We start from the raw sequence: 27,733 nt of genomic DNA on the forward strand, positions 1-27,733 counted from the left end.
GCTGTTACTGTTTCCTTGTGGAGTTCTTTCCATGAAGTACTAGCACTTTGGTTTGTAGGTTTGGATTCTCAAGGTTTTAAGAAAGCACAAATTCTCTGAACATAGAAAAAGTGGAAGGTTAGAACAAAGGCAGCTTCAGGCAACAGTCCTGTCATAGAATATTCTGAGTTGGAAGGCACCCATAAAAACCATCCAAGTCCTGGACCTCAGTCTTTGAAGCCTTCCTGTAATCCTGCTTGTGAACGGAGATCTTCTCATCAGTTTTAGGACAGCTGCAGCCCACTTGCAAATCAGGTGCATAATCCAGTGAAAGCAGTTAAATTCTTGGACATCTTAAGCCCTGTCCTTTGGATACTTCCACACAGTTGTTGTCTGTTCACCCCTATAGATCTAAGTGCCTGTTGGTGTTTTGTATTTCTATTATGTCTCTTCCATACCTTGGCCACCCCTATGATATTCACATTCAGGGGTGTTTTTTCTTTCAGTAGCTGTATTTTGCTGTGATACTGACATCTTAATTTCCTAGGACATCTGTGAGACTTGCTGGTTATGACTACCCTGTTTGTCTCAATTGACAGGAGAAGAGGCTCTCTTCCTTTTCCTCCAAAATTCCCAGGACAAGTAATTCTGACATGGCCTCCAACTTGAGGCTAAATTTGGAGTCCAGGAGGGGTTTCCCAGGTGTGCAGGAGGCCCCTGGACCTTCTGCACAGCAAGTGCACTGGGAATAGAAAATGGGAGGAAGGTGTGTGGGGAGCAGAGTGTGTCAGGCTTGTGGCTACTCCTCCAGCAGCTCTTTGAGAGCAACAGTGACAGAGCTGGTAACTTATTCCTCTCTGTCCTTCACCGTGTTTACTCTGTCTGTGGTCTTAGAGGCCCCAGCTTCTGTCTGGAGCCCATGAATACAACATTGGAATACACAAGAGATTTTGATTGTTGGTAGATTTTTGACACGAAGCTGCTCCCATATTAATGGATGCTGGTGTGGTGCATCCTACCCAGATCCCATTGACACGTACAGTCTTTTTGTCTGTAAAATGGGAGACGTGTTTCTTCAGGTGAGGTTGTGGCTGAATATTGACGTGTCATCTGAGAGAGGGCAGATGATCTTCCTGCTGCCTGGGCAGAAGCAGTTAACAAATAGCAACTGTGGGAAGCACCGGGGTGAGGCCGTACCCAGGGAACTCACAGGCAATGTTTTACCCTTGGTTTCTCATGTCAGTCTTGCTGAACATCATGGACTTACCAAACTGCTCTTATGAGCATGAATTATCTCAGATTCCCTTGCAGACACATTGGCACTAATTACATTTGCAGGTGCGCAGTTGGCAAAGCTGTAGGAGAGGGAATTGATTTATCTCTGTCACCCTGCTGACCTGTCATTACTGATGGCCAAATGGGAACTTAAAAGAGCACAAGTGGCGCCTAACTTGAATCAGAACAGCTACCAAAGCCATCTCCTGCCTTGGGAAAAGCAGGTTTCTCTCCCACACCTTTCTTCCCCACACACCCTGCATACAGCTGCAGGAGCAGGCCAGTGTGTCCCTGCAATGCTGCTAGGGTGGTTCCTGTAGGGATGGAGGGGTTTATTGGAGTGAGTAGTTTGGCATATGACAAGTTCAGATGGCAGGCAAGTATATGTTTTATGTGTATAAAACGTGCTCACATCTGCAGAGGAGAATAAATATCTATGAATTTGTCTGTTTGATACCAAGACATGTAACCTCTATGTGTGTGTGTGCGTGTGAAATATGTTTGATCATACTTAAGCCTTTCTAAACCTAATATCTATGTAAAACTTGCATCCTACATCTCTTAAGCCTGGGAGCATGTCATTCTTGAAGCACTTGAGCAAAGGGTGGTTTGGCCTCTGAGATATTCTTCAGAAAAATACCTTTTACCATGTCAAAGTATATTCTTGCTTAGGAATTTTCAATATTTGGCTGAAGTCCTGGTTCTTTTGGGATGAGTTTTAATTTTAGCTTCTACAGAATCAAAATGTCTTCCTATCTGTGTGAAGTCCCAATATTGGTGTCCAGAAACCAAATGCTTCCTTTGTATCCTTTTTGTATTTGTCAGTACAAAGACTTTTTTTGTTAGTTCAGGCATATTTTTTTTTGTGCTCTCAAACTGAAATGCACTTTTGGTTCAAAAGCACTGCAAGAGGAATAATTTCTTATAGAGAGTCCTTCTGGGGCTATAAATAATAAATGCTGTGACTCAGAGTGATGCAGGCACCCCTGCAACATATATGTGCACTGAAAAGATTCAGTAAATAATGATTTACCTGCTCTTTGTCAGCCCCAAACCAAGAGGGATCTATTCAGACTTTCTTGCTAGCTTGATGAGTTTTGTGCTGTACTGCTTTTTAGGAGTTCTAAAATGTGGTGCTGTTTTTGAAGGCTGCAACTTTATGAGGGGTATTAAATATTTATCAAATTCTTAGTTCTGAGCCAAGATCTCCTGTTCAAACCTTACCAGCTTGTAGTAGATGCTGACTGTGAAGAGCTTGGGACTGCCACACTCCGTGCCTTATGGTGCAGTAGTAATGGACAGTCATTATTTCACAGTTGCTGGAATTACTAGATTATGGTTCCTCCCCCACCCCTTAATGATGGAGTTTTGTATTCTGTGGTGTGGCAGGTTGACAAACAGGACCCTCTTCAGGGCTGGGGTTAAACTCTCTAACTCTATGCATTGTGATAAATTGTACCTAAGAAATCCATTAATATAACTCATTCCAGGGGTAGAAAAGAAGCTTATTCATAAATAGAAGACCAGTCTGTATATGTTGTCCTTTCTTCTCCAGTAAAATAAAAGCTTGTCTAAGAGAAAGAGACGAACGTGGTGTGTGGGGGTTATCAGGGTTCCTACTGATAAAGTCGCTGACCAAGATATGTGGAGTCAGTGGAAAGGCTCCCGTTAGCATCAGTGGGAGGTAGGTCATGCTGTGGAGCTTTCTGAAGTGCAGAAAACACAAAGTCTAGATGTGTTTTCTCAAGTGAAGTCAGCTCCAAATCTAACTCCACTCCTAGAGTTACAAAATTCAGAGGAAAAATATCAGACTTGTTCCGCACAAGGCAAAATCTTTGTATTCAGAGGCACAACGGGACAATGAGATGGTCTTAAAAAGAGAAGGGGGACTTTGGATTTCCTTAGTCCCAATAGGACAGGCTGAGGGCACTGGATGGGCTCACTTCTCTTTGCTCTTTTCAATTATTTATTTCCCCCGGGCAGATGTGACTGAGCAGTGTCTCTCTGAGATCCTCTCAGGACAGGCATAGGCTCATGCTGTAGTTTGAAGTGCACCTTGAGCGTGTGGGAGGAGGTGTTGGAGAACTTTTCTTCTTTTTCATTCTTTTTATTTTACCTGTCGGGTCTCAAAGGGAAAGTCCTCACAGACAGATGTTGAACAAGATGTGTCCTACAAGTATACTGTCAACAGGTTTGCAAGGCCTCCTATGTTTGCTTGTGGTCTGCCTGCAGGGAGTGTCCCTGCAGGGCTGGGGTCTCACTCCTGTGTTTAATGCTGTGACTTCGTGCCATGAGCCTTTTGGAGGGCTATGATCTATGTGGATCCTATTGTGGGATAAGAACTGGAAGTGTTCCCAGTCACTTCTATCTGGTTTGCCATCTTCGTGAAGCTGCTCAGCCCCCACGGGTTCAAGCTCTGCTGTGAAGGTTTGTGTAAGGCACTCACCTCCGCGAGCTTGTGTGCAGTAGGAGATTCTCTTATAAGCTCCTGGATAATTTCTGTGCCTTTGTGTTTAGGAATTACTTGTTTCCACCACAAAAAAAATAACTTTAGTATTAAAATACTGTTCCCTGCATCTCTGAAGGAGGGCAATCACATCCCTGTTCAATTCTAAGCCATTTGCTGACCGTCACAGCTGGGAAATTGCTTTCCTGGTGCCAAGGGAATTACTAGAAAGCACGACTAAAGGCTTTCACGTCTTCAAGCAAGGGGCATTTTTTTCCTTTCTCTCCTATTGTTTTCTTCTTTTGTATGAGGTGTTTGGAGTAGCAGTGGCGTTAATGATCCTCAAAAGCAGGATTTCTAAAATGCGTGTGTGTCCCCCCTCCCCAGAGCAGTTCGCCGCCCGTCTCCCAAGCCACGCTCAGCTCCGTGAAACGGCTCGGCGGTGTTCCTTTCAGTGTGGCCGCCCGTCGGGGATTTGCAGGAATACTGCAGCAAATCATCCTGCATGCAAGGCTGACCTCTGGGAGGCTAACAAATTGAGGTGAGCCAGCTGGAGCGATAGGACACTGCCGGCGGACAGAGCATGCTCAGACCTGGGGGAGAAAGGTAGCTCGGGCTGCCGATGGTGCGCGGGTTACGGTGCCGACAGCTCTTCGGTGGGATTTTTGCTTTTTCTTTGTGGTGGTGAGGAAGGAAGAGGACTGGAGAGTGCTCGTTCCCCTGCAAAGCGTAGCTTTAAGGTGTCTTCTTTTTTTCTTTCTCCTGTGAAAGAGAGGCACCGGATAGCATTTCCTGTTATTTAGCAACACCAGGTATGCGTGCATGTGCTGAAACGCTGATCTACCAGTGATAGTACTTCCAAGACGGAAAAGGTTGCAGATGCTCTGAATTCCTGTATTTCTTTGCTGGGTGTCATTGTAACTGTGCTGTGTTTGCTGTGCTGATCACATACGGCTCTGAATTCAGTTTTGTTGGCAGTCCTGATTGCAGTGTACCGAGGAGAAGGGGGAGGTCGGCATGTTTTCCGTGAGATCTCCTCGCTCCCCCCTTCCATGCAGGTTCACACTGAATCCCTCCTCTGCGTGTGTGCACATGTGGGAAGGGAGTCAGTAGTTCATTTGTAATCCCACGTCTTTGTGGTCCCTCTTTGTTTGACTAGTGGTTTGCTTTATCATTTTTAAACAAAAGTCTCGTGGGGAAGACGTCTCTGGTATGGACTAAATTCTGTAGGTTTGCAGAAATGTATTTCTTGCCCGACACGTGCTGCCATGGGATTACTTTTTTTTTTACCTGCCCCTGAAAACATGCTAATGTGGAGCTTGTGGTAACCAAGGAGGGATTGTCGCTGTTCTTATTGGCTGCGCTGTGCTCCGAACAATTTTGGCTCCTGCTTAGGATTTGCAGCACACAGGAGCAGTCCTGGGCACCGTGTGATGGAAAACAGGGAGAGCTCCGGCTGTGAGTCCCAGTTCCCGAATAACACAGGTACTCTGCCTGCTGGAGAGCAGAAAGAAAGAAAGAAAGGATAGATAAAATACAGAGAGTAACAAATGGCAGCTAAAGCCCAGAGGCACAGTTGGAGTGGCTGAAGATCGTCTTGTTCAGTACTTTGGGATTTCACATCGTATTCTTTTTAATTCAGTTTTGCAGCATTAGTAAATTTTCCCTTCAGCCACCCCTGCTCTGTCTTTGCTTTAGGCAGACCACTGAAGTAAAATAAACCTGCTGCTCTCTTGACACTTTTTGTTCTGACGGAGGTATCTTGTTTACAGACTAAAAGCAAGAGACCAGGCCAAAGGAGAGATTTTTTTTGCTCGTGTGACAGGGCTGTTAATGACAATGTAACCAGATAGGTTTCAATGGGATACTCGGGTGAATAAAGATCAACTGGAATGAACTCTGCCTGTTAAGCTTTCGCCTCTGTCTAGCCATGGTTATTTTGAGTCCCATCTTTAGGCTTGGGACTCTAAGAAGATGAACAAGACTTGAGGGACTGAGAGAAAGACCTTTTTTTCTTTCTTTTTCTTCACCTTTTTAGCTCATTTTCCTTACATCTCTCGCCTCAAGCTTGTTTATCAAAAAATGCATCTTTTTTAGGGGAATTTTCTTGAGATCTGGGATTTTGTATGGGGAAAGAATTTCATACTCCATTATGGATGGAGGACTTGGAAATGCAGATCTTAAAAGCCCAAGAAATATTGTTTTTAGATTTATACTTCTAGCTCAGCTTTGTGGCTTGCTTCTATGCATTGACTGCTTTAGTGTTGGAATTTTTTTTAACCTGTTATTTTGTAGATCAAGACAGGAGTATAAACAAATATTAAATCAATGGCTGCTAGTCACTGTGAAAGTCAGGTTGGAGCTCTTCCTATCCCAGCAGTCACAGACTTGGAAATTAAATGGAAGAAAACTTAGGTTTTCTATCCATAAGTGAAGCTGGGAGGTGTCCTGTAGCCACCAGTCTTCTCCTGTTCATATGGAAGGTACTTTGGCAGTAGGGACCATTGCACAGAGCCTCAGTCTCCTTGGTTGCAGTCTTGTATAGAAAGATTTACAGTTTTGCTTTCTATTTTTCACTTATGCTGAACCATAAAAACTGAAGATGGACCTAATTTTGATCACAACTATCTATAGATAAGGTTTTTATAAGACAGGGGTTTTTAAAATATATTGTTATATTTTGATTTTTTTTTCTGAATAAAGCTATGTTTTTAAAATTCTTCTTGAGACTCCATAGTCAAGATATTCTTGTTTTTCATGTCCCCTCTTTGTATCAGGCTTCAATAATGATATTTTTATCTTTAACTGCTGGGCTTACTCCCTCTACAAGAATCTGCTCTTTTCCTGTTTAAAAAGTCAGCACTTCTACAGTTGGCTGCGTTTTACAAAGAAAATGTTCCAGTATATCAATCATCCAGTGTACCATCCTTTCTTTAGTGTGCTACATACTGTGAAAGATATATGTATCTCATTAAATAAATAGAGTGAATAAGATAATAACAGCTTTTTGGGCTGTGGGGATTGACTTGCTTGTAGTTCTGTGGGAATCTGTGACAGAGATGAGAATAAAAGCAAATTCTTGGCTGCCGAATCCCAACTCCCCCTCTTTCCAATTGGGAAAGTTGCCTTCTAGCAACTTCTGCTTTGAGGATGAATGAAGTAGGTATTTAAAACTGCATGTGTTACATACACTGAATCCTTAGCTAAGCCTCTTGCATCAGGGATGGGAGAAAGAAGACGTTTTGCAGGGGGAATGCAAAATGCCATGTTTTCATACTTTTCTTTTCCTGTACTGGTCCTGGAAAGCCAGTCTAGCAAGAGATGGATCCAGGGGTAGGGGGTGCTGATGGGGCAAATGTCCTTGAGGAGGGAATATCTGCTCCTGCCCCTCCCGCTGTTACCGTAACAAGAAGCCCATTTCCTGCCCATGCAACTCTGCCCCAACTCCTTCGCTGTCCTATGGCAAGAGCAGCCCCAATCCACTTCCAGTTGTGTTGCATTTCTGGGAACCGTGGAGATGGTTCTGTTTGGACACCCTGCCACCACTGGCAGGCTGTGCATAGAAGCTGACCAGCTGGGTCAGAGCCGAGTTGGCCTTCATGAGGAGGCATTTCCTCTGTGCACAGAGTGGTGATGCTCTCTGGAAATGTGTCTCCTTCATGCTTTTTGGTTTTCCATTTGATGAGGCTTTTTAGCCTGCTGTAGCTATGGGAAGCTGAACATTGGCCTGGAAAATGTTTGGGCAGTTGGTAACAAAAGTTCATCAAGGCCTAAATAGACAAACCCAGCACTTCTCATTTTGTTAATACCTGCAGGAACAGGTGACCCCTCTTAAGGCACCCTGGTCACCCTGTTCACCCTTCTTCTCCCTAATCAAGCTCTTGGTTTTTTCCCTTTGGGGGTCTTAGTAGTGTATGCTTGTCTTTTTTGTAGTTGGGATTTTTTTAATGTGGATTTTGTAGCTTTTTCTCTCTATTTCTTACCTAGACTGCAATTTTTAAAATGGAGAGGAGATTTGGAACACTGTCCATCATATTAAAAGCTTTAGTGATTCATCCTACTGTAGCTTCACAATTAAAAAAAGAACAACAGAACTCATCTCCTAAATGAATCCAAACAGTTCTTCATGCCAACTGCCTATTAGTGGAAATTCCTCTCTCATCCCGCCCACTCTGATCTCCTAGGCATGTTAACAGGAGATGGAGAACAGTGTCTCCATCTATGCTTCCTGTGTCCTTACCACTTCCTGAGGATGTTTAATACATCAGATAACCTGTAGCTAACAGGTAGAAGGCGCTGCTGTGTCCAAACTTGCACGAGAGTGTCATGGACCTGCAAGACACTGGAGGGCTCTGCCAGAAGTGCCTGCTGAGCAAACCAGATTAATATTCCTGAAGACTTTACCTGCTCACCAGCAGCCAGTGCTAGTTAGAGGAGAAGTAGCTGAGCTGTGAGAATGAAACTGTGATGCGTTTGCTAAGTGAATGGGGGTGGAGGAAGAAAATGGGGTAAGCTCTTCATGCCTGTGAACTCTTGGAAAAAGAGTAAAGATGAGCTGACCAAAAATAGAGTGCCTCCCACAGGCTCTTAGCTGCTGGAGCAGCATCCATTGTGGCTGAGCTGCAAGCCTCAGGATATGCTCTTAATTCCACTGCACAGTCTTTAGCTGCCTCCACACCGGTGTTTTTGTTGAACTCCCCATGTCTGGCTCTAAGATTGCTGCCTCCTGCCCTGTCAGCATCACTGCCAGGGAAATCTGCCTCTTCTACCTCCCTCTCTCACTCCTGCTGCTCCCCTGCAGCCCACTCCTCTCGGGAGTCCTCAAGGGCACATCCCATCCCCTCCCATGGGACATCCTTGCCCTCTGGCAGCTTGGCAGCGAGAAGCTCTGTGCAGCTTTTACATGCACGTCTCTTCTGGCTTGCCTCTGGTCTATCAGTTGCCACGTCTCCTGGTGCTGAAGGATGGTGTTTTAGCATTTCAAAGCAGAGAGTGAAAAAATGTCAGTCCAATCGATTTCTTTGGTAATTGGGGTGTATTACTCACGTGGAGCAGAGCCCTGGCTATCCCAATGTCACTGGGAAGCAAGAGAGGATAGATGAATGTGGTAGGGATGGGGAGGAGGGAGTCTGTGGGCAGCTTGGGGGGTGACTGGCCTTGGGGCTGCCCTCTATGTAGCAAGAAGCAGCATAGAGCACTCTGCTCTTAAGAAAAGTAGCAGTGTGTCTGGCCTGCCACTTCTGCAAGTGCCTTTCAGTTCTTAGGATGTTCTCTGATGACACCGTGGGAGTGGCAGCTCTAGACCCATTTAGTGGGGGAGATTTAGTAATGAAAGTTTCTTTTATTGTGAAGCAGCACTCTTCAGGTGGAAAACTAAATGCTTTCACCTATTTCAGTGTTACCCTCTGCCTCCTGGGAAGGTTTCTTATCCCAGGTCTCCTGCTGCTGACAGCACTTTATGACTGATCTCAGCTTGAGGGACTGAGGAACCAGGGACATGGAGAGTGATTGCTTGCCTTTACTCCCTAGGTGCAGCCTCTCTTGGGTATGTAAAAGCAAACAGTGGGATTGTTTGTTACTATTTATGCTCTATCGTTCCCTGAGGGACCAAAAATTATAGTTCCTGAAGGTCTGTTTTCACTGAAAGTGTCAGATTGAAAAAAAAGTGGATGATAAAATGTGGGAAAACAGGCAAAGAATTAAGACAGCTCTCTGAGTACCTGTGAAATTCTCCTTTCATTTCTGCCTGCAACACCCCTTCCTGTCCATATCCCATTGTTCACTTCCATCAAAAGCAGCTTTCTCCCAAGCAGCATGAACCAGGATTTAGGAACTGGCAACGAGGAACAAAAATGAAGATGGATTAATTTAGCATTGCTAACATTTAACATATATTCCTGACACCTGGTTAGCTAAAGCACCTACACTCGCTTCAGCTAAGTGCAGGGGAGTGAAAGAGCTGCAATGAGGGAAGAGGTAGAAGAGGGCCTTGCAGGTGATTTTTTGCTAAAAAGCCGAGTTGTTTGTTCCTAGCCATTTAGCAGGTGTGGCTGTGGCAGAGTCTGAAATGAGAATTGCTAACCTCTGAACATTGGCTGCATCCATCAGGCTGCATCTCTGAAGTGCCTCTTGTGCTCTTCCCTTGGGGCTGGAGGGGAGAGAACAAATCAGTGAGGGGTGAAACATTTGAACAGACTGTTTTCAAGGAGACCTGTTTGGCTCAAGGGGTTTGAATGGACAGTAGAGCTCTCCGCTGCCAAAATGCCCATAAAATGCAGGTGGTATCAGTGGTGTTTGTATGGACTGTGGGCATCTCATGGCTTTGAAACACCCACACATGCACACTCACCTTGCCATAATGGAGTAATAAAGAAGCCATGTGGTTTTCCCTCCTCTGCCAAGTTGTTGCAACTTGCATTATTGACTCCATTGAACTTGTATGTGCTTTGTTCTTCTGACCCACAGAAGTTAAATTTCGTAATGCCTGCGGGCTGGCCTTCCTTTAAGAGTGTGCTTGCAGGAGAGTACTTGCTTGTCAAAGGTCTCCTCCATGAGCTGATTATCAAGCTTTGCACATGGCTGCTGGGGCTTGATCCTTTCTGTGCTGATGCTGTTGAAGTCACTTAAAGCTGTGCTCACAAGATGAGAGGTTTGTAGTGGAGAGGTTATGTACAGAATTGGGTGATATCATTAGACATTTTTCAAAGACAGTGAAGAAGGAAAATAAAGCTTTGAAAGTTGATACCAATAAAATAATTCAGAATCTGTCTGCATCAAAATTTTCTCTTCCTGAAAACTGATTTGATTGCATTAGCAGAACCTGAGTGATGTACTGCTGTCCCCAGTGGGTTTCTATTCCAGGCTGTCCATGGAATAGCCATGATTGGAGTTGCACAGCCATGAAGAGCAGCAGTCACCCCTGTTGACAGAGGAGGACAGATTATGATCTGATGTGACAGCCATCATTTTTCTGCGCAGGATATCCGTGGCACCTGGGACAAGACCCAGTTAAAATTGCTGTGGTGGAAACAAAGGTTAAGTGTTAGAAAAGAGTTTATCACAGTGCTTCATGCCTCTCTTGATAGAGGCTGGCTGAAGAGATGAATGAGATAGAGAAGCATCTTTGGGGCATGGTTTATGGAGAGTTGATCCTGCCCTGATAATCAGATCATCACTCTAGGTCCCTTTCATTTTTTTCCATGGTTGAAATCAAAACAACACATTTTTAATTTGCTGCTTGCTTTTAGGGACTTTCTAAATGAAGCGGTTTTTCAGACCACATGCCAGAGGAGGTGGACTTCATTTCTCTTTCATTTGAGTAGCTACAAATGGAAGTGAATTTGTTGCTCAGATCCCCAGAGATCACCTCTTGAGTTTGTGTGGCTTGCAGCTAGCACTCACTTCTTTGGCATTATTCAGACTCTCAGTACTTTCATTTCTTCCTAAGATAGATCCCCCAGGCTGTTGGGATCTCATGAGGTGTAGGAATCCCTTCTGACTTCATTGAGTTCCATGATTCTCCATTCAATTCCAAGTTGCAGGATGAAGCTTTTAAGCTGCAGTAGCTCTTTTCAAAGGAACTTCTTTGGCAGTAGAGGAGTTGTTTGCTTTGGTCCCAAGTATGCCTGGCTAACTTCCTCCACATTGCCACGTAAGAAGTGTCTCTTGGTTGAAATGCTAAAGGATGCTTGGGATGTCAGAACATGTGCTTGAGACATTTCTTTGTTTTCCCCATGGCAAACTTGCACCAAAAGAAATTTAAAATTGCTACCTTTAAAAATGGCAGCTAGAAACAATCTAGTGAGGTAAATACTAATCAGAAATTTCCCTTCCTGAAGTTCCCCATGAGTCATGCATGCAATTATTTACAGCCTGACTAGCAGTGAATCTTGATGCATAATGAAAATTGAAGCCCATAAATTCTGTAGGTGAATCAATACCTCAATTGAAGTTCACAGTTGAAGTTATAATCAATACTCTGATATAAGCCAGTAGTGTTTCTGCATAGAAGGAAAACAGTGGCAGGCTCTAACAGAAAAATAATCAGGGAGGCTTTGGAGCACCAGAGAGAAGGTTCTCAGGTTGGAATGGGAAAATGCCAACAGTGAAACCCTTCAAATGCATTAGCTTGTCATTTGTATAAGGGCTGGCTGTGCTGTGCAAGCCAGACTCTCACTAAATGAAGGTCTGATTGCTTTAATGACACATCAGTTCCTCTCATAAAGAGCAGAGCTCTCCTCTCTTCCAAGCCAATATTTCTTTTGGAAGACGATGGCAGTTCCTAGCCTTTGATCCTGGATTGCAGCCAGAGCAACACCCTAGTGACTCAGGATTCTCCCTCAGGGCCATCCATAGACCTGCAAGTCCTTCCCCCACCCCGGGATAAAATGAAATTGCATGTGCTGTTCACTAGTTCACATTGCACACTGGAGTGTAGCGAAATCTGCCCTGGCAATACTCCTCGAGCTATTGCTACCCGCGCAGTGCAGGTGAGGGCACCGCTGAGTGCTCTCAGCCGTGCAGAGCGGGAGGAGGAGCTGGGGCTCCGAGTCCTCCGCCAGTGGCCCAGTGATTGCACTGCTCTATTTCCTCTCTCTGCGGGAGTGGTCTGCAAAAAGCAGAGTGATCCAGAGTCACGGAGAACATACTTTTCTTTCTAACAGATCTTCATAGAGCTCATCCTTAAAAATCTTTTACATTTTCTTCTTCAAAAGCATAGAAATGAAAATGAGAGGGGAGCTCCTGTAGAGCAGCTCCTAGTTCTGTTTGCTTTATATTTTTTACATTTTTTTGGGGAGAGCTTTGTCACTTTTTTTCTTCTTTCCCTTCATTCCCTGGAAGGGGAAAAAATCACTGAAAGAAGCCTAAGCTCTCTTGAATAGTCCATAAAATATGATTTATTGTGGAGCTGTAAACCTGATGTTTAAAGGTTCCTCTCTTGTTTTATTTTCCACAGGTCTTTGCCCTCACCATGTCAAAGAGTGTTAATGATGTGTTCCCTCTCCATTGCATTCCCCACCTGTCATCCTGCTAGGATATAACTACAGAATGAACATAGCAGCTGTGTTCAATGCCCTGCTCGTGTCCGTCCTCGCTGCCGTGCTGTGGAAGTACATCAAACTGTGCGATCATGCCGCCATGGTGGAGGAGGAGCTGGTCCTCATGCGCCAGTCTCAGGAACTTTCTGAGGCTCAGATTGACTACCATGCAGCTCTGCAGGCCCTGGTGGAGAACGGTACCAGGATGGTGTGCACTGGCAGGATGCACACCGACCGCATCTGCCGCTTTGAGTCCCTCTGCTACTCCACCGAGGCTGAGGAGTTTGTCTACTTTCACAGCAACTCCTCCGTCATGCTGCCCAACCTGGGCTCCCGGAGGTTCCAGCCGGCTCTGCTCGACCTCTCCTCTGTGGAAGATCACAACACCCAGTACTTCAACTTTGTGGAGCTGCCAGCTGCTGCGCTGAAGTTTATGCCAAAGCCGGTCTTCGTGCCTGATGTGGCGCTGATTGCCAACAGGTTCAACCCAGACAACCTGATGCACGTCTTTCATGATGACCTGCTCCCCATCTATTACACCATGCAGCAGTTCTCCGACTTAGATCTGGAGGCACGACTCTTCTTCATGGAAGGGTGGAGTGAAGGTGTTCACTTTGACCTCTACAAGTTACTGAGTAACAAGCAGCCGCTCCTCAGGGAGGAGCTTAAAACCCTGGGCAGGCTCCTCTGCTTTACCAAATCCTATGTGGGACTATCCAAAATCACCACCTGGTACCAGTACGGATTTGTCCAGCCACAAGGGCCAAAGGCTAACATCTTGGTTTCTGGTAATGAGATCAGGCAGTTCACCAAATTCATGATGCAGAAACTGAACATCAGCTTGGAGGAAAGCTCCAGTGAGGAGTACATCGTAGTGTTCAGTCGGACACTCAACAGACTTATCCTAAATGAGGCAGAACTAATCCTGGCTCTTGCTCAGGAGTTTCAGATGAAAACCATTTCCGTCTCTCTGGAGGAGCATTCATTTTCTGACATCGTCCGGTTGATCAGCAATGCGTCCATGCTGGTCAGCATGCACGGGGCCCAATTAGTCATGTCGCTCTTCCTGCCAAGAGGGGCCACCGTGGTGGAGCTCTTCCCATATGCCATCAACCCCGAACACTACACCCCCTACAAAACCCTGGCAACCCTTCCTGGCATGGACCTGCACTACATTGCCTGGCAGAACACCGACAGGGAAGACACCGTCACCTACCCGGACAGACCTTGGGATCAGGGCGGGATTGCTCACCTGGACAAAGCTGAGCAGGAGCGCATCATTAAGAGCACGGAGGTGCCGCGGCACCTCTGCTGCCGCAACCCCGAGTGGCTGTTCCGTGCCTACCAGGACACAAAGGTGAACATCCCGTCTCTCATACACGTGATTAGGCAGACTGTGAAGTCTAAGCCCGGACCCAGGAAGCAGAAGTGGTCAGGTAGCCTCTACCCTGGCAAAGTGAGGGATGCCAAGTGCCAGGCCTCTGTCCAGGGCACGAGTGAAGCTAAACTTGCTGTGTCCTGGCAGATCCCCTGGAATCTGAGGTATCTCAAGGTCAGAGAAGTAAAATACGAAGTGTGGATACAAGAGCAAGGGGAAAACACTTACATGCCTTATATATTGTCCCATCAGAATCACACCTTCTCAGAAAACATTAAGCCCTTCACGATATACCTGGTGTGGATACGCTGCATCTTCAACAAAAATCTTCTGGGACCTTTTGCAGATGTGCTCTTGTGTAGTACATAACCCGCTGCACTACCTGTACAGCTCTAACCTGCTCTCCACTCCATCTGTGGTTTAAAACTTCTCGTCTTGTAGTTAGTAGAGGGCTGAAGGGGACTAGACTGTACCAGTGCCTAAGTGTCCATTTTATTGCACTCCACATGTATTCTTTCAATGGTATTTATTTCCAGTGAGTGTTTGGGGGAAAAAAAATAAAAGAGAAACCTCTGTGTTCTTCAGAGTAACTTCCACAGGTTAAATTACATGCTGAATACATGTAATTGAAAACAGAATGGAAGTGAATTGTGTGTACCTTGGTCGTGATTTAAATTTGTTCCTGTTGTGTGGTGACTATTTAAGCACAGCGTTAAAGCGCAGTTAATTCCATGGCTAAGTGGGCAATTCTCATCTGCTTTTTCACTGTGAATTATATTTTTCCGTAACTCTTGACTGTAACTTTGAGTTCAAGATTTTGTACGAGAGCCTTCATTAAACTGCTGTAAACCTCCTCAATACTTTTTTTTGCATTTTATTATTTGTCAAAAGCATTACTGTGATAGATTTGTCCATTGCTGTGATAAAATGTGTATCTGTAGCTTCCTCTGTTTATATTTTGACTGAAGAGAATAACTACAGACTACAGCTTCATGTTTAAAATCAGATTTTAATGCACCCCTATTGCAAAAGGTTGTAGTAGCAGATAAGAGGTAGAAGGGATGGAGTAGATTAAATAATTTACTGTGGTTTGGGAGTTTTCATTTTGTGAGTTATATACAGGTGTGTGAGAAAAGAGTGGGGTGATCTGGGAGAGCTGATGGGGAAGAGATTGCATTTACAACAGTCTGCTCAAGAAAATATTTTTTTTTTTGGTGTTTCTTCAGAATAATCAGTTGATAATAGCTACTAATAGGTACATGCTTTGCTGGGGAATAGGCAGGTGGGGGCAAAGGGAAGCTTTCTGTGCACAGGTGTTCCTGGATGTTGGTGGAAGGAAGCAGAGTCAGGCAGGAAACAGGTAGATGTACCAGGGAATTGGGCTGGCCAGAACACATGGTAGGGATCAGGCTGATGACACACCTCTGTTCCTCCAATGGGGGAGTAGTTTAGTTTAGACTTAAATTCATTTTCCCTGAGATCAGAATCTGGCTTCATTGCCGGGGTAACACACTGACTACTTTGGACCTGATCCTGCTCAACATCTGCTTTAGCTGGAGACCCTAAATGGCACTGTCTTTGAAAAATGGCTCTGAGTCACAAGTGCAGTTCTTGAGGAGGGGAAAAGGAAAGGGGCAGGAGTGTGAGATGTTTCCCTGATAGATATTAGCATCCTCAATAGTTTATAAACAGTGTTGAAGCAAAAGGAAAAGTGCCTTCTTCTCCTTTCCCTCCCAGTCCACACCTTCCTCCCAAGGTCTGGATGAACATTTGAAGAATAGGATAGATGTCTTGCTTTCTGGGCTGATAGATGAGCATCTCAAGTCAGGATTATAAATATGGGTTCTAAGGAGAGGGGGCTGTATAAATTTGGACAAGAAACAGAAGGATTGAAAAATGAGCAGAACACAACACAACATTGGACCTTTGGGCAAGTGTTACTTCTGGAAATACGTTTTCATTATGTCTTGCTTTGTTTTCAAACATGTTTATGATTTAAAGGAGGGGAAGAAACATAAGTCCCAAAGTCTGTCTTTGCTTTGCAATTGTAACCTTGCCAACTAATGGTTTTTGCCTTGGTATTTTAAAGGGACACGGGAATATTCCCTTTGTTATTTTCTTAGGACAAAATGGACTTCTTGCTGAAGTGGGTATTCGAGCTGTGCCCCAAAGTCTCCATGTGACTGCACATTCCACGCCATATATGTCAGAGCTGAGGTGAGAAAAATTTCCTGAAAGATGGCAGTGAAAGCAAGCTGTTCAGGGAAGCCTCCAGGACCTGTGGCTCCCCAGGAACTTGCTGGCTGATGAGCTCCCACTCACAAAACTGTTTTGCAGCAGTCCTGCATTCCCACATCCCTGCTAGCTGAAGGTAGCCCTGTGACCAGTGGCCATCCTGCTGGCTCTTGCAAAGGTGGTATTATTGGTATCCTGTTTGGTGGTGAATGAGTCTTCAGACATCTGAAATTTAGTCAGCATTCATTTTGTATCAGCTCTCAAAAATAATTTTCTTTCGAGTGTGTGTTCTCCTAAGCATTGTTCATCCTCAGCAAGATATTGATCTGCTTGTTGCCTTCCTGCCTGCTTTTCTGTATGCCTTTTGTAGTAATCCTATGCCTGTAATTTGTAGATCATCCCATTTCACTTAAAATTAGTTCCATATGATTGCAGATTTTATAACATTTGCAGATTGGTTACAGCACATTAACTATTTTCTTCTCGTATCCTAATGACTAATCAACAAAATTGGATACAGAGCAATGAAGTATCATATATGTGGGTTTCTGTGCTCTTTACTCTGGCATGAAACAATCTCTCGTGTTCAGAGAGAGACTCATTTTTTCCAGAAGATAATCAAATGTGCTTTCCGAAAATGTGCATTCAGGTTCTGGCTTCCTCATCAGTGCTATGAGTACTTTATGAGGTGGAGAAAAAAAAAAAAAAAAAAAAAGAAGAAGAAGAAGAAAAAAGAAGGGCTTTTTCCTTTTCAAATTCTCAAATAGCTAAAGTTGTGCTGGTGATGTTGCCATTTGCTTCCAGCACCTGCCCAGTGTAAAAGTGTCTGTGCTAGCACCTCGCTGCTATACCTGAATTTCTCCTCTGCCAGAGCACACAGCAGTGAGAGCCCCGGGTGCAGCCTGTGGCTGTCATGAATTGCACACACTAATGTTCTGCTGATTTATACTACCTCCAGAACTGCTCTGGACTGCTGGCAGCTTTCCATAGTACATTTTCTTTCTTTTAATAACTTTGCCATCAGTGCTTTGCAGGCCCATTCCGTTTCTTAGGCCTAGACCTCCTCTGTCTCATGGGCTCTTTGTTTCCCTTGCTCCTCTCTGTCATTGCCACTTCTTGATGGATCAGAAGGAATGTTTGCCTGGCATCATTTAAAGTTCTGTCCTATAGCGAATGCAGACTCTCTGTGCACTCTGGCTGAGGTTGCATCTCTCTCGTGTGCAGGAAGGCGGGACTGGAGCTGGATTAGTTTATTTCCAGGAGAGCTTTTTCATTGGGTGAGTTTGTGTGGCTCCTTTTGACAAGTTGCTTTGTGCAAGAGACTTGGAACTTCTAGCGCTGCATCATTTGTTTCTGCTCCCAAAGGGAACACATTATGCTCTCTGGTGCTGTCTGTCCACGCTGTCCTGGAAGAAGAGCTGAGAATAAATAGTAGATTAAAATTAAATTGTAGCTGGGATTAAATCCAGAGCCCTTTGGGGGCAGTGTAGGATGCTGGTCTTGAGCTTGCTGCTGCTGGCCTTGTCCATGCTTGTAGAGATGGATCATCCAGGAGGATTTCCTCTGGCTGCAGTTTCTTATCTCCTAAATAGCCCAAGTGCAAGCACCAGCCAGCAGCTGTGGGAAGGCTCTTACTGCCATGGATGAGGATGAAGAGGAGCTGAATGGAGGGCTTGGACCCATGAGGTGTTGCAGCAGGAGCTGCAGGTCGATGGTAACGCCTCCATGGGTGGTAGGGGTGGGCAGTGATGGGCTGGTTGCAGCCCAGGTTAGTCACCCAGGGTGGGTTTTCAGCTCCAGAAGGTGCTGAAGAGATAGTTAATCAAAATACTTGGGTCTGCAGAGTTCAAATGTAGATGTTTCTGTCTCCTTCCTCTCCCCTCTCCTGATTCTTTTTTGACAGATTCTTTTCTTAAGGAAATGATAACCCTTAAGAGCAGTAACTTGGGACTTGCAAAGCACCTTTTTTTTGCTTTATCACCTTAGTCTCTAAGAGCTAAATACATTATTCAAGGTAAATGTGTGACAGGATTATTTGTTAAAGCTGTCTGTTGATTTTTTTTTTTTTATTCTTTCTTCCATTTCAAGCCACTTTTTTTTTGCCTCCATCTCTTAGGGCTTTGCATGTCCAGCGCTCTGGGATCTGTGGATGTCTCTTTTCCCAAGACACCAACACCTCACAGGACCCAAATTAAGTGAGGACACACAGGATAATATTCATTTCACCACTCTGTAGACTGTTGGTGCAGTTGGCTTGGAGGCAGAGGCACAATTGCTGCAGGTGGACTGGCAAGGACTATGACACAAGCCTTTATCCTCCTCAGGGCAGGAGTTGGTCCAAGTCCACAGCAAGGAGGTTGTTGCTCTCTGGGACCCCTGGCTGAAAGGAACTCGATGAGCACACCATGATTTAATTTAATTGGACAAAACAGTGGCTTCAGCATCTTTACTGCTGTATCTCTTCTGCTGAGCTGTATAAATAGCAGACTTATTTCTATAATATTTTTGCTTCTGGTGTCTATGCTGGTGTAAGGTTTAGTGGATAAAAGAGCACTTAATTTTTCCCTGCTGGACTTGAGAGAGGCACACTCTTGGAATGGCTTTCAATGTGATGACTGACAGTCCATCTGTGCTGTGGGTGGTATGAGAAGCATCACCATCTGCACGTGCGTGAGGCACATCACCGTCCTTATGTAAGAGAAGTCACCTCCCCCAGCGTGTCCCTCCTGAGGGGCTTTCAGCCAGACCCTCTGCTAGCATAGGGCTGGCTGCAACACAGAGAGCTGTGGTGAATTTACACTGATTGAGGGCCTAGCCCTGCTTGTCACCCTCTCAAGTTGTCCCTTCAGAACGTGCTGATTACTAAATTAATTGTTGGCACATTCAGACAGATGCATGGAATCGCCTCCTGTTTGCTCGAAATAACTTGGCAACGATCGCCACCTTTAAATGTCGCTTAGTCCTGCCATTTTCAAATGTGCTGCCTTTAAAATTTCATTGAGTTTCCCTTTGTTGGGTGTGCATTCAAACAGCTCGCTCCAATTGCCTGATTTACCTTCTGGGTTAGCCGTGTCCCTGCATGCATAATGTAGCATCCACGACACATCCACTCAGGGTAACATCTCTGTTCCCTGCCCTAGAGACTCCCTGCTCCTTTGTCTCTCCTGGCTTTCATGTTATCCTGGCCTCTAGCAATAGCCAGCCAGCGTGCGGGTAAGGTGGATGGAGGTGGGACAGTCTTGCAGGCATTCCAAGCCCAGCAGCACTGTTGTTTTCCTGCTGTGGGTTTCCAGCAGTGTTATCCTGTGATGTTCCTAGCGGTGTGATGTTTCTGTGATGAGTCAATTCCTCCTGCTTCTTCAGTCCGCCTGGCAAAAACCTGCCAGGGCCCGGTGGCTATCCATGAGTAGGCACTGGGGCAGCAGCTGCTCTCTGGGCTCCCATGGATCTCCTGTTTTGGGGTGATTTCACCCCAATCAGAGCTGGGTACTGGCCTTTCCCCACCTGCCAGCCCCAGGGGCCAGGTCTGCTTGTGTGGGTGGCAAGGTGTGACAGAACTGGCTGAGGAGACACAGGCTCAGGCTGCTGCTCAAGCTGCCTAGCAGGGTAGAGGCACTGGTGGTCATCTGGCTGAGGTTTTCATGAAATGGTTTTTTGTGAGATTCTCACTCCAAGAAACGTGGAGGAGAGGGAGGCGGCGTGTGGAGGAGTAATCTGGAATGAATTACTGGAAGATCTCCTTTATTTTAGAGGTGAGACACCAGCAGAGTACTGTAGATCAAAGCTTTTTGTTTTAGCATGGGACTCCAAGATTTGCTGTCTGTACAAGTCCTCATCCCAATCCTGCTCCTCTGTTTCAAGGATTTATATCATTCTCCATTACTTTGTCCTTTTTATTTGCTCTTCTCTAGATTCCATCTTCTGTTTTGCCGTTAGAAGATGAAAAATTTGAGCTGGACTTTAGGCAGAGGGGAGCAGGGGAGGAGCTCCATGAGAAAACACCTGTGTGTCTCCTGTGTGGCCAGGAAGCCCCTGGCAGAAGTGCTTCTGCAGGACAATGGAAGATGAGTGCTGCCCTCCATATTTCATAAGCATTCTTTCTCATCTCTTTCCTCCTGACAGAGAAAGGTGCTTTCCTCCACACATTAATACTTGTCAGTTTCAGAGCCAGACAGCTGAGAAAAATCTTTTTCCTTTCTTCTTCCTCCAAATTCCTTCCTCAGGATGGTGCTTCAGAGGAGCAATTAGAAATGCTGTTTGCTTAGGGGGAAGAATGGGATTTGATTGTCTGGGAGTGAGGGCTTCAGATGCTTTGGATTCTTGCTCTTTTCCCACTTCTCACTTGCTAAATTTTAGGCAGGGGGTGAATCTGTAGGACATCCTCTGGTTATTGCTGATGCCTGGAAGATGTTTGTCCTTGGAGAAAGTGGACAAAGAGACATTGCTGCTGCAGCTCCAAAGGGCCAAACACCACAGTCACATGTCCCACTTGTTTCTGTGAGAAACATTTTGTTTCTCTGACAACTCTTCCTTCCTCCACAAAAAAAAAAAAAAAAACAAAAAACCAAAAAAAACACAACCAAACAAACAAAAAACCCAAAAAAAACCCCCAAAAAAACCTAACCAACCAAACAAAACCAAACCAAGGAAAACAAAAGAACCAAACTCTATTAGGGAGAATTTTTGATGAAATATGTAAATTCCAGAGCTATCTTTCCACTCAAAACTGGTTTTGACACTATTTTCAGCAACTGATTAGGGTCTAAAGGAGGGGTTCTGATTAAACAGTGGTTTATTTGCCATTTTCCTTTTCCCAGGCTAGAGGAAGGGCTGGGAAATTGGTGGGGCTGACCTGATAGTGTCTGTCTGCAGTGCCAAATTTTCAGTGAAGTCTCAGGGCAGCCTTTTCCTCCCAAAACTGTGCTGCAAATGTGGGAGGCAGGAAGAAAACTACCCAAGAGCCATTAGCTGCATTCTCTACATTGCACGTTTCCCTTTTAGGTGTCATCACCTTTCTGAGCAAGGACCTAATGTGAGTGTTCTCCTCAGGAAAAAAAAAACAAACTTACTTCTTACAGCCCAGGTTTGGGGAAACCCTGACCAGCAGAGTACACTTCCTATAGCAGTGGTAAAGGGAAGGGTGGCAGGTGTGTAACACCAGGCTGTGATGGACACAGCTGCTGATGTGGTTTTTCCCAAGGTGAGCACCACTGCTCTTACCCTGCTCCTGCTGAGTTAATCCTTGTCCAGTTTGATGCATCCTCACCAGTGGCTCAGGTGAGGGCCACCTAGGTAAGCACCACACACAAAGAAGCTGCACAATTCCGGGCCAGGATTTTGGCTCTGCTTTCTCGGCTCTGTTTCAAAGCAGTAACATTTCATGGGAAACCAAGACCCACAAAATGACCCATGTGGAGCAGTAGTGCACCTTGGTTTGTGCTGCTCCAGGCCAGACAAGCCATTTACCTGGAAACCTTCTCTGTTTCGTGGAATTAAAGAGTATCTCACAGCCAATCCCACATGATCTGTTGGAAGATAAGATCACCATTAGATGATCAACAGCTTCAGGAGCAAACAAACATGCCTGAACCCAGCCAGGTGCAGTCAGTGCATCCAGCTGTAGCTGCATGGAGCTCTTCCCTTTTGATCCCTCTTCTGGTCTGATAGCTTTTTTCATACCCTTTGCCTTCATGTAAACAACCACATGGGTTGCAGCAGAATAAACAAAAATCAAGCCCTTGAATGTCGTTGCTCACTGGGAAAGAGACCAACGTGGAGCTCTGTGAAGCCCACGTGCAGCACCGCAGGCACAGCCACCTTTGCTGGGGCTCTGCCCTGGTGGGGGCTGCAGCCACCTGCACTGCCTTGGGAGCCTACTGCCTTTGCATGGACATACAGAGCAGGGAAAGTCTGACTGTGACTGTAAAAGGGATCCATTTATTGTTCAACTCTGAAGCTGCCTGACTCACAGGGGAACCTGCTCCTCTCCATGGAATCTAAACAGACTGGAAATGCATGTTCTTAGGCTGAAGTGTTTTGAAATGTTTTAAAAATGTAAACTATCCATAAATGCAAACTGATTGCATTGCAAAATTCTGCAGCTTGAAGCAGGGGCAACAAGAAGCAAAACCCCAGGGCAATTTATTTTAAAATGTTTTTTGTTTATTTCCATTTAAAGCATGTAAATAACCACACTGGTACCTCTATGCCCTCCTGCTGTGTACCTGCTGCTACACCAGCCCAGCTCTCCAGTTGCCAACAGCTCCAGATATTTCAGACCTCCATGCAGAGTGTTAATTTCAACATCCTGCCTACTGGAAGCCATGGTTCTACAGCACACCAAGCAATGAGGCTCTGGACTGCTTCACTGAGCTTGGTTTAGTTGCTTGAGACCAGACATCACCAAGACCAAGCTGCCATTGTTCACTTGGAGGTGTGGCTCGGGGTAAATAATTTCCCAGTTTAGCTAAGAAGGCAGCTCAAACTCTGCCAGAGTGGGATTCCACATGTGATGGCAGGGCTTCAAAAGAAAATGCTGCTGACAGTGGGCTCACTCTGTTTTCCCATTATCCAAGCTGCATCCGTGGTGACACCAGGGTGATGCTCCAGGGCCGAGGCTGGGAAAGAGCAGGGGGTTGGCACATGGTGGTGGTTTTCATCTGGTGCCCCCTGCCAAGCCCACCAGGTCACCCTGTCCCTGAGCTGTGAGCCATTTTCTCCTCAGTTAACTCAGTTTGACAGTTCCAGCTGGTCCCAAGCCATCCTAATTATTGCCACATCTTTCCTGTCTCTCTCCAGCTTTCAAACACGTGCCCAGGCTCCTGCCAGCTCTCATCAGCCACTCCCCTGGTGCCAGCAGAGTAGCAGCAAGCCAGAGAAAGGACCAAGTGTGCTTGCACCAATGGTGCAAGGCCAGGCTTTGCCAGGTCTGGATGGGACTGGTGTGTCACCTCTCACCTCAGAAGTTTGCTCTTGTACTCTTTGAAAAAGTGGGAATAAAGCCTCTCTGCCTTTGGTGGAAGCTTCCCTGTCCTCTTCCACTGTTTCCTGGCCAAGTCAAAGGACCATGGAGAGCCTGTGGGTGTGCTGGCCTTGCTCTCCATCCTTTATCAGAGTTGTTTCCTCCTCGAGGTGTTTCAAGCTCTCTACCCAGAGAGAGGACCTTGGCCATGCAAGAGGGTTGTCTCAGTGCAGCCACTTATGGTCCCCTTTTTTTTCCAAATTTACTTTCTTTCCTCCCATCCTCAGAGACAGTGCAATGGATAAAAAAAGACACCGGATTAAGGGTTTTATTTGAGGGGACTGCAAAAAAAAATTGTGGAGTATAACCTGTTTTGCTCTGTTTTGCTAAAATGGAGATAAAAGTCTGTCCAAACTCATTCCACACCTGGAGCTGAGAACTGCTCAAGGACTTCTCTGCAGGCATTCAAAGACCTGATTTATGATTACCAGGTTTTAGGTGAAATGTTTTGTTCTACCTATAGCAAAAGTGAAAGATTAAGCCCTTCAAACTCTTGCTCTTCCCAGGCACATTGAGGAAATGGACGTATTCCTCTCACATTTGGGGGATGACATTTCAACGTCGAGTTCAATGCTTGGGTTTAAGGATTTTTTTGGCATCTGGCTGGGATTTTATTAGGGTTGAAAGACAGAGCCTGTGAGTGTTTTATTAGCTGTTCCTTTACCTATGAAGGGAACATCTATTGTTTATTAGTTTAAGAGAAGTACAAGCGATACATTGAGTTCTTGTTTAATAACTTCCCCCAGTGCTCCAACACAATGGCAACTTAATCTCAGTGTAGGGTGCTCTCTGCAGCTGGAGAAGATTCCAAAACCATGGGGAAAAAACCCATGCAAACCTCCACCCCCTTAGGCAGGAGAAGCCTGTGACAGAGATGTTGCAGAGGGGTTGTGGACACTGGTGGTGGGAGCTTGCAGAGTGTCAAATAATTTTGACTAATAGCTGAATATGTAAAAAAAAAAAAAAAGGACTGGATCTCCTCATGCTCATGGGTAATTCACAAGCCGTAAATTAAACAATGTTTTGCTGGGAACATCTTACCTTGTACTTTTTGCCACATGTATCTTGTGTATGTTGCCACCTGGAAGTTTAGTTGTCTGCATGTGTTTGGCACCGACATCTCTACAAAATCCAAGGAAAATAAGCTGTGAAGAGCCAGAGAGTTTTTAAAAGAGGAATGCTTTACAGAGGAAAAAAATACAGCATTGAAAAGACATCCAGCAGTTACTTCTTCTCTTGGGCTAGTTATGGTTTAAGATTTATTTGTTATGGGAGTAGTGAAGTTGTACCCAAGCTATTAATCCCAACCAGAGGTAGAGTGTTCAGCTAAGAAATATTTTCCTACCTGCCAAACTTCCCCCAACATGTAGGAAATCTGTTTCCCTGCTCGTGCAGTTGGGTTTAACTGTACTTTGTGTCTCAAGGGACCTAGGATTTTTTAAATTTCTCAGAGGGATTTAATCTTTAAATTCTCTTCCTTTGCAGAGGAAGAAAGAAAGGAGAAATCATGATGCTTGTGAGAAGGACCACAAGTGAAGGATCTCTTGGAGGGATGTAGGACAAAGCCAGCCTTGGAGAGGGCTCCCTGGGCTCCAGAGAGGTGATGAACCACCAGCAAGGTGATGGTTCCAACATCCTCTGGACAACAAAGTCTCACCTGGAATTAGGTATGATCCCTCAGTCCCAGCATCCTCATAACTGAGAATGGGCTGAGCATCTGGGTCAGGAATAAGGATTTGGGAGGAAGATTAGGGAATAGGAAGACAACAGGACTTGAATGGAAATATTTGTTTTGCCCAAGGATTTTCATTTATTTGATTCCCCTGGAAAAGCTGCAGCAGGCTCATTAGAAACCAGCTCAAAAATTGGTTTAATCTGCAGTCTTCTTAGCTCTTCTGGAAAGGGGCTGTTCCACCTTCTCCCCACTCCAGCCTAGTTCCCCAAACACTACCTACACAACAGAGATGGGGGTGTTTTTTAATGTTTAAGTTAACTGTTTTTAAAATATTTATTCATTACATGTCTGTTGGTGCCTCATTAGGGTGTTGGCTGAATGAATTATTTAATCTTTAATGAAAAAAGATGAGGAATATTTTCTCTTCCTATCTAAGTGCTGATTAAAATGAATCCTAGCACTGTGGGGGGGCTAACGCAGTGGAGCCTGGGCTCTCCCCATTAGCTGGGTATCACACCACCCCTTATTAGCCCATTTTTACAAATAAGCTTTGATGCCCTTAGTTCCAGAATTCGCTCATCAGACACCTCATACCAGCCTCACGAGCCCAGCCCAAACCTTTGGAGAGCTCCAGCCAAAGCACCTCCATGGAGCTATCATACAGAATGACTCCCTGAGGGTGTGTAAGGGGCAGGAAGGTGGGGGACAAGGGGGCATTTCTTCTACTGATTCCCCATTAAATGGTTTCCACAAAAGCCATGCTGCCTTTGTGCCCTCACCCCAGGGCACAATCCAGTTCATCAGTGTATGGCACAGCTGCGATCTCCACTGCACTACAGAGGTGGCAGAAGAAGATTTTGTGCAAAATGAATGATGGCTGCCCCAACTCGTGTGAACCAAGGGTGCAGGTTTGCTTCTGCACCATGTCAGAAGATGCTGACAGGAGGCACCTTTCTTCTCCTGCTCCCTTGCAAGAGCTTAAACCCTAATGGCATCGCATTCAAAAAATGAATGGTAGCATCATTATAGCCATTAGGTTTGGGGTTTGAAGGGCTGACAGGACTTGACTCGTCCCAGGGTATGACTGCTGTAAGCACCCTCTTGTGATGCGATGACACACAGTCTGGGAGGATGCACTTCTTTTGTGTAAAATGGCAGAGGTGAGTGACCTGGGACAGCTGTGAGGAGCCATCCTGCCTGGCAAAACTCCTTTTTAAGGATGGAGGAGAAGGGGCAGAGATTTGTTTCAAAGCTTCCAGCAGGTAATGCTGGGCTCCGTCTGCTCTGCCCCTGTGAGTTCCTCAGGGGCAAAACTTGACAATGCCAACTAATAAATAACCATGTTTTTAGAGGCTTTGCTAAGCTCTTTTTTGTGAAGTAAGTCCATAGAGGCTGTGGACTTATTTCACAAAAGAGCTGTATCTCCCCATGGACAGGCTGTGATCAGCCTTGCCATTTGTGCTTGGAGAGTATTGCCTTTTTAATAAACCAACATGATTTTATGGTATTGTTTTCATATAAGGAAGAAGAAAACAAATTATTGATTCTTTACTCACAAAGAGGTTGCTTTGCAGCCTCCCTGTAATACCTGCAATGATTTTGCAATATATAATGATTTGAGAAAAGGGACAAGGACAGTTCACCTGTGCTTGTGACCATCCTCGGCAGCACTCTTTTATTGTTGTAGGAACACAAAGTTTGCCTTACACACCTGTGTAAGGGCTGTACAAGACCAGACAGAGTCAGATTTTGTGCCATTTCCCTCCCTGGCTCTCTCCCCCACTGCCCACTGCAACCTACTGCAGCAGCCCTTGGAACAAACATGTTATCCACCAGGCAAGCCTGTAGCTGCTGGGAATCAGGCACTGCTGGAGGAAACAGCAACTCCAACACCAGCACCTCTGCAATCTGTGGCTTCAGTTTTCATGGTGCAAAACCCGATCTTGGAGGTGCCTCTCTTGGTCCTGACTCAGGGGTGTCCTTCATTATGGACAGAGCCTCTCTGCCCGCGCTGGATGCAGACATGCTGCACATTCAGCATGCCGGGGAGGGAGGTCAGCTGTGAGGTGAGAAACAGACCTGCACTTACCTGATCAATTCAGGCATGGCCTAAGCTATTTTCCACCCACAGCCAGGAAATCTTTGAGAGGGGAAGAAATTGGATTTCAGCCTCCCTGGTATGAAGCTGGAGCCCTAATCACTAACCTATCTCAGAAATGTAAATTTTGCAGAGTAACTCCTGCAGACCTGGTTTGCAGCACTCAGCTGGAGACAGAGCTCTCCCTGAGATGATTAAAATCTGATTTACAAGGCACGGTGGACAGATGGCATCTGTTTTCTGCAGTCAGTGGTCCCTACAGAATAAAAGAGGCAAACTTCAAGGCCATAGCTCTGCAAAGACAGAGAAATGATTGTCCATATCCATGCAGGTGCCTGCACTGACACATCTGCTCCCACCAAGCCAGCAAGATACCTGCTTACCCTCCTTCCCCTGCCTCTCAGCACCCAAATGTTCCCTATTTCCAAGCCCTTCCCCTGCCACACATCCCCTAAAGCTACTGTGAGGGCAAGCCAGGAGGTGGGCAAAAGCAATTGAAACAGAGGACAGTGCCTGGCTGCTTTGCGGAGTGTGCAAGAGGCAGCTCCAGCTGGCAGGGGCAGGGAAGGGATAACGCTGCAGGCAAAA

General features: G+C 45.5%; 1 protein-coding gene across 10 annotated transcripts in view; it reads left to right on the forward strand.

Annotated features, from left to right (window-relative positions):
* Window positions 1-14,974, forward strand: part of POMGNT2 (protein O-linked mannose N-acetylglucosaminyltransferase 2 (beta 1,4-)) — a 31,623-nt gene extending 16,649 nt beyond the window's left edge. For 5 of the 10 annotated variants that reach the window (XM_038129072.1, XM_038129078.1, XM_038129069.1 and 2 more), the window contains one exon: window positions 12,657-14,974. In XM_038129072.1, coding sequence (XP_037985000.1) covers window positions 12,749-14,485 — 1,737 coding nt within the window. In that variant the 5' untranslated portion in view covers window positions 12,657-12,748 and the 3' untranslated portion in view covers window positions 14,486-14,974. Of the gene's footprint in view, window positions 1-3,526; window positions 3,682-4,087; window positions 4,513-12,656 lie in introns of those variants that run through there. The other 5 variants (XM_038129070.1, XM_038129074.1, XM_038129076.1 and 2 more) reach the window with 4 other exon arrangements.
* Window positions 14,975-27,733: the final 12,759 nt, after the last annotated feature.

The sequence above is a fragment of the Motacilla alba genome, chromosome 2, assembly GCF_015832195.1.
Source record: "Motacilla alba alba isolate MOTALB_02 chromosome 2, Motacilla_alba_V1.0_pri, whole genome shotgun sequence".
Classification (NCBI taxonomy): Eukaryota; Metazoa; Chordata; class Aves; order Passeriformes; family Motacillidae; genus Motacilla; species Motacilla alba.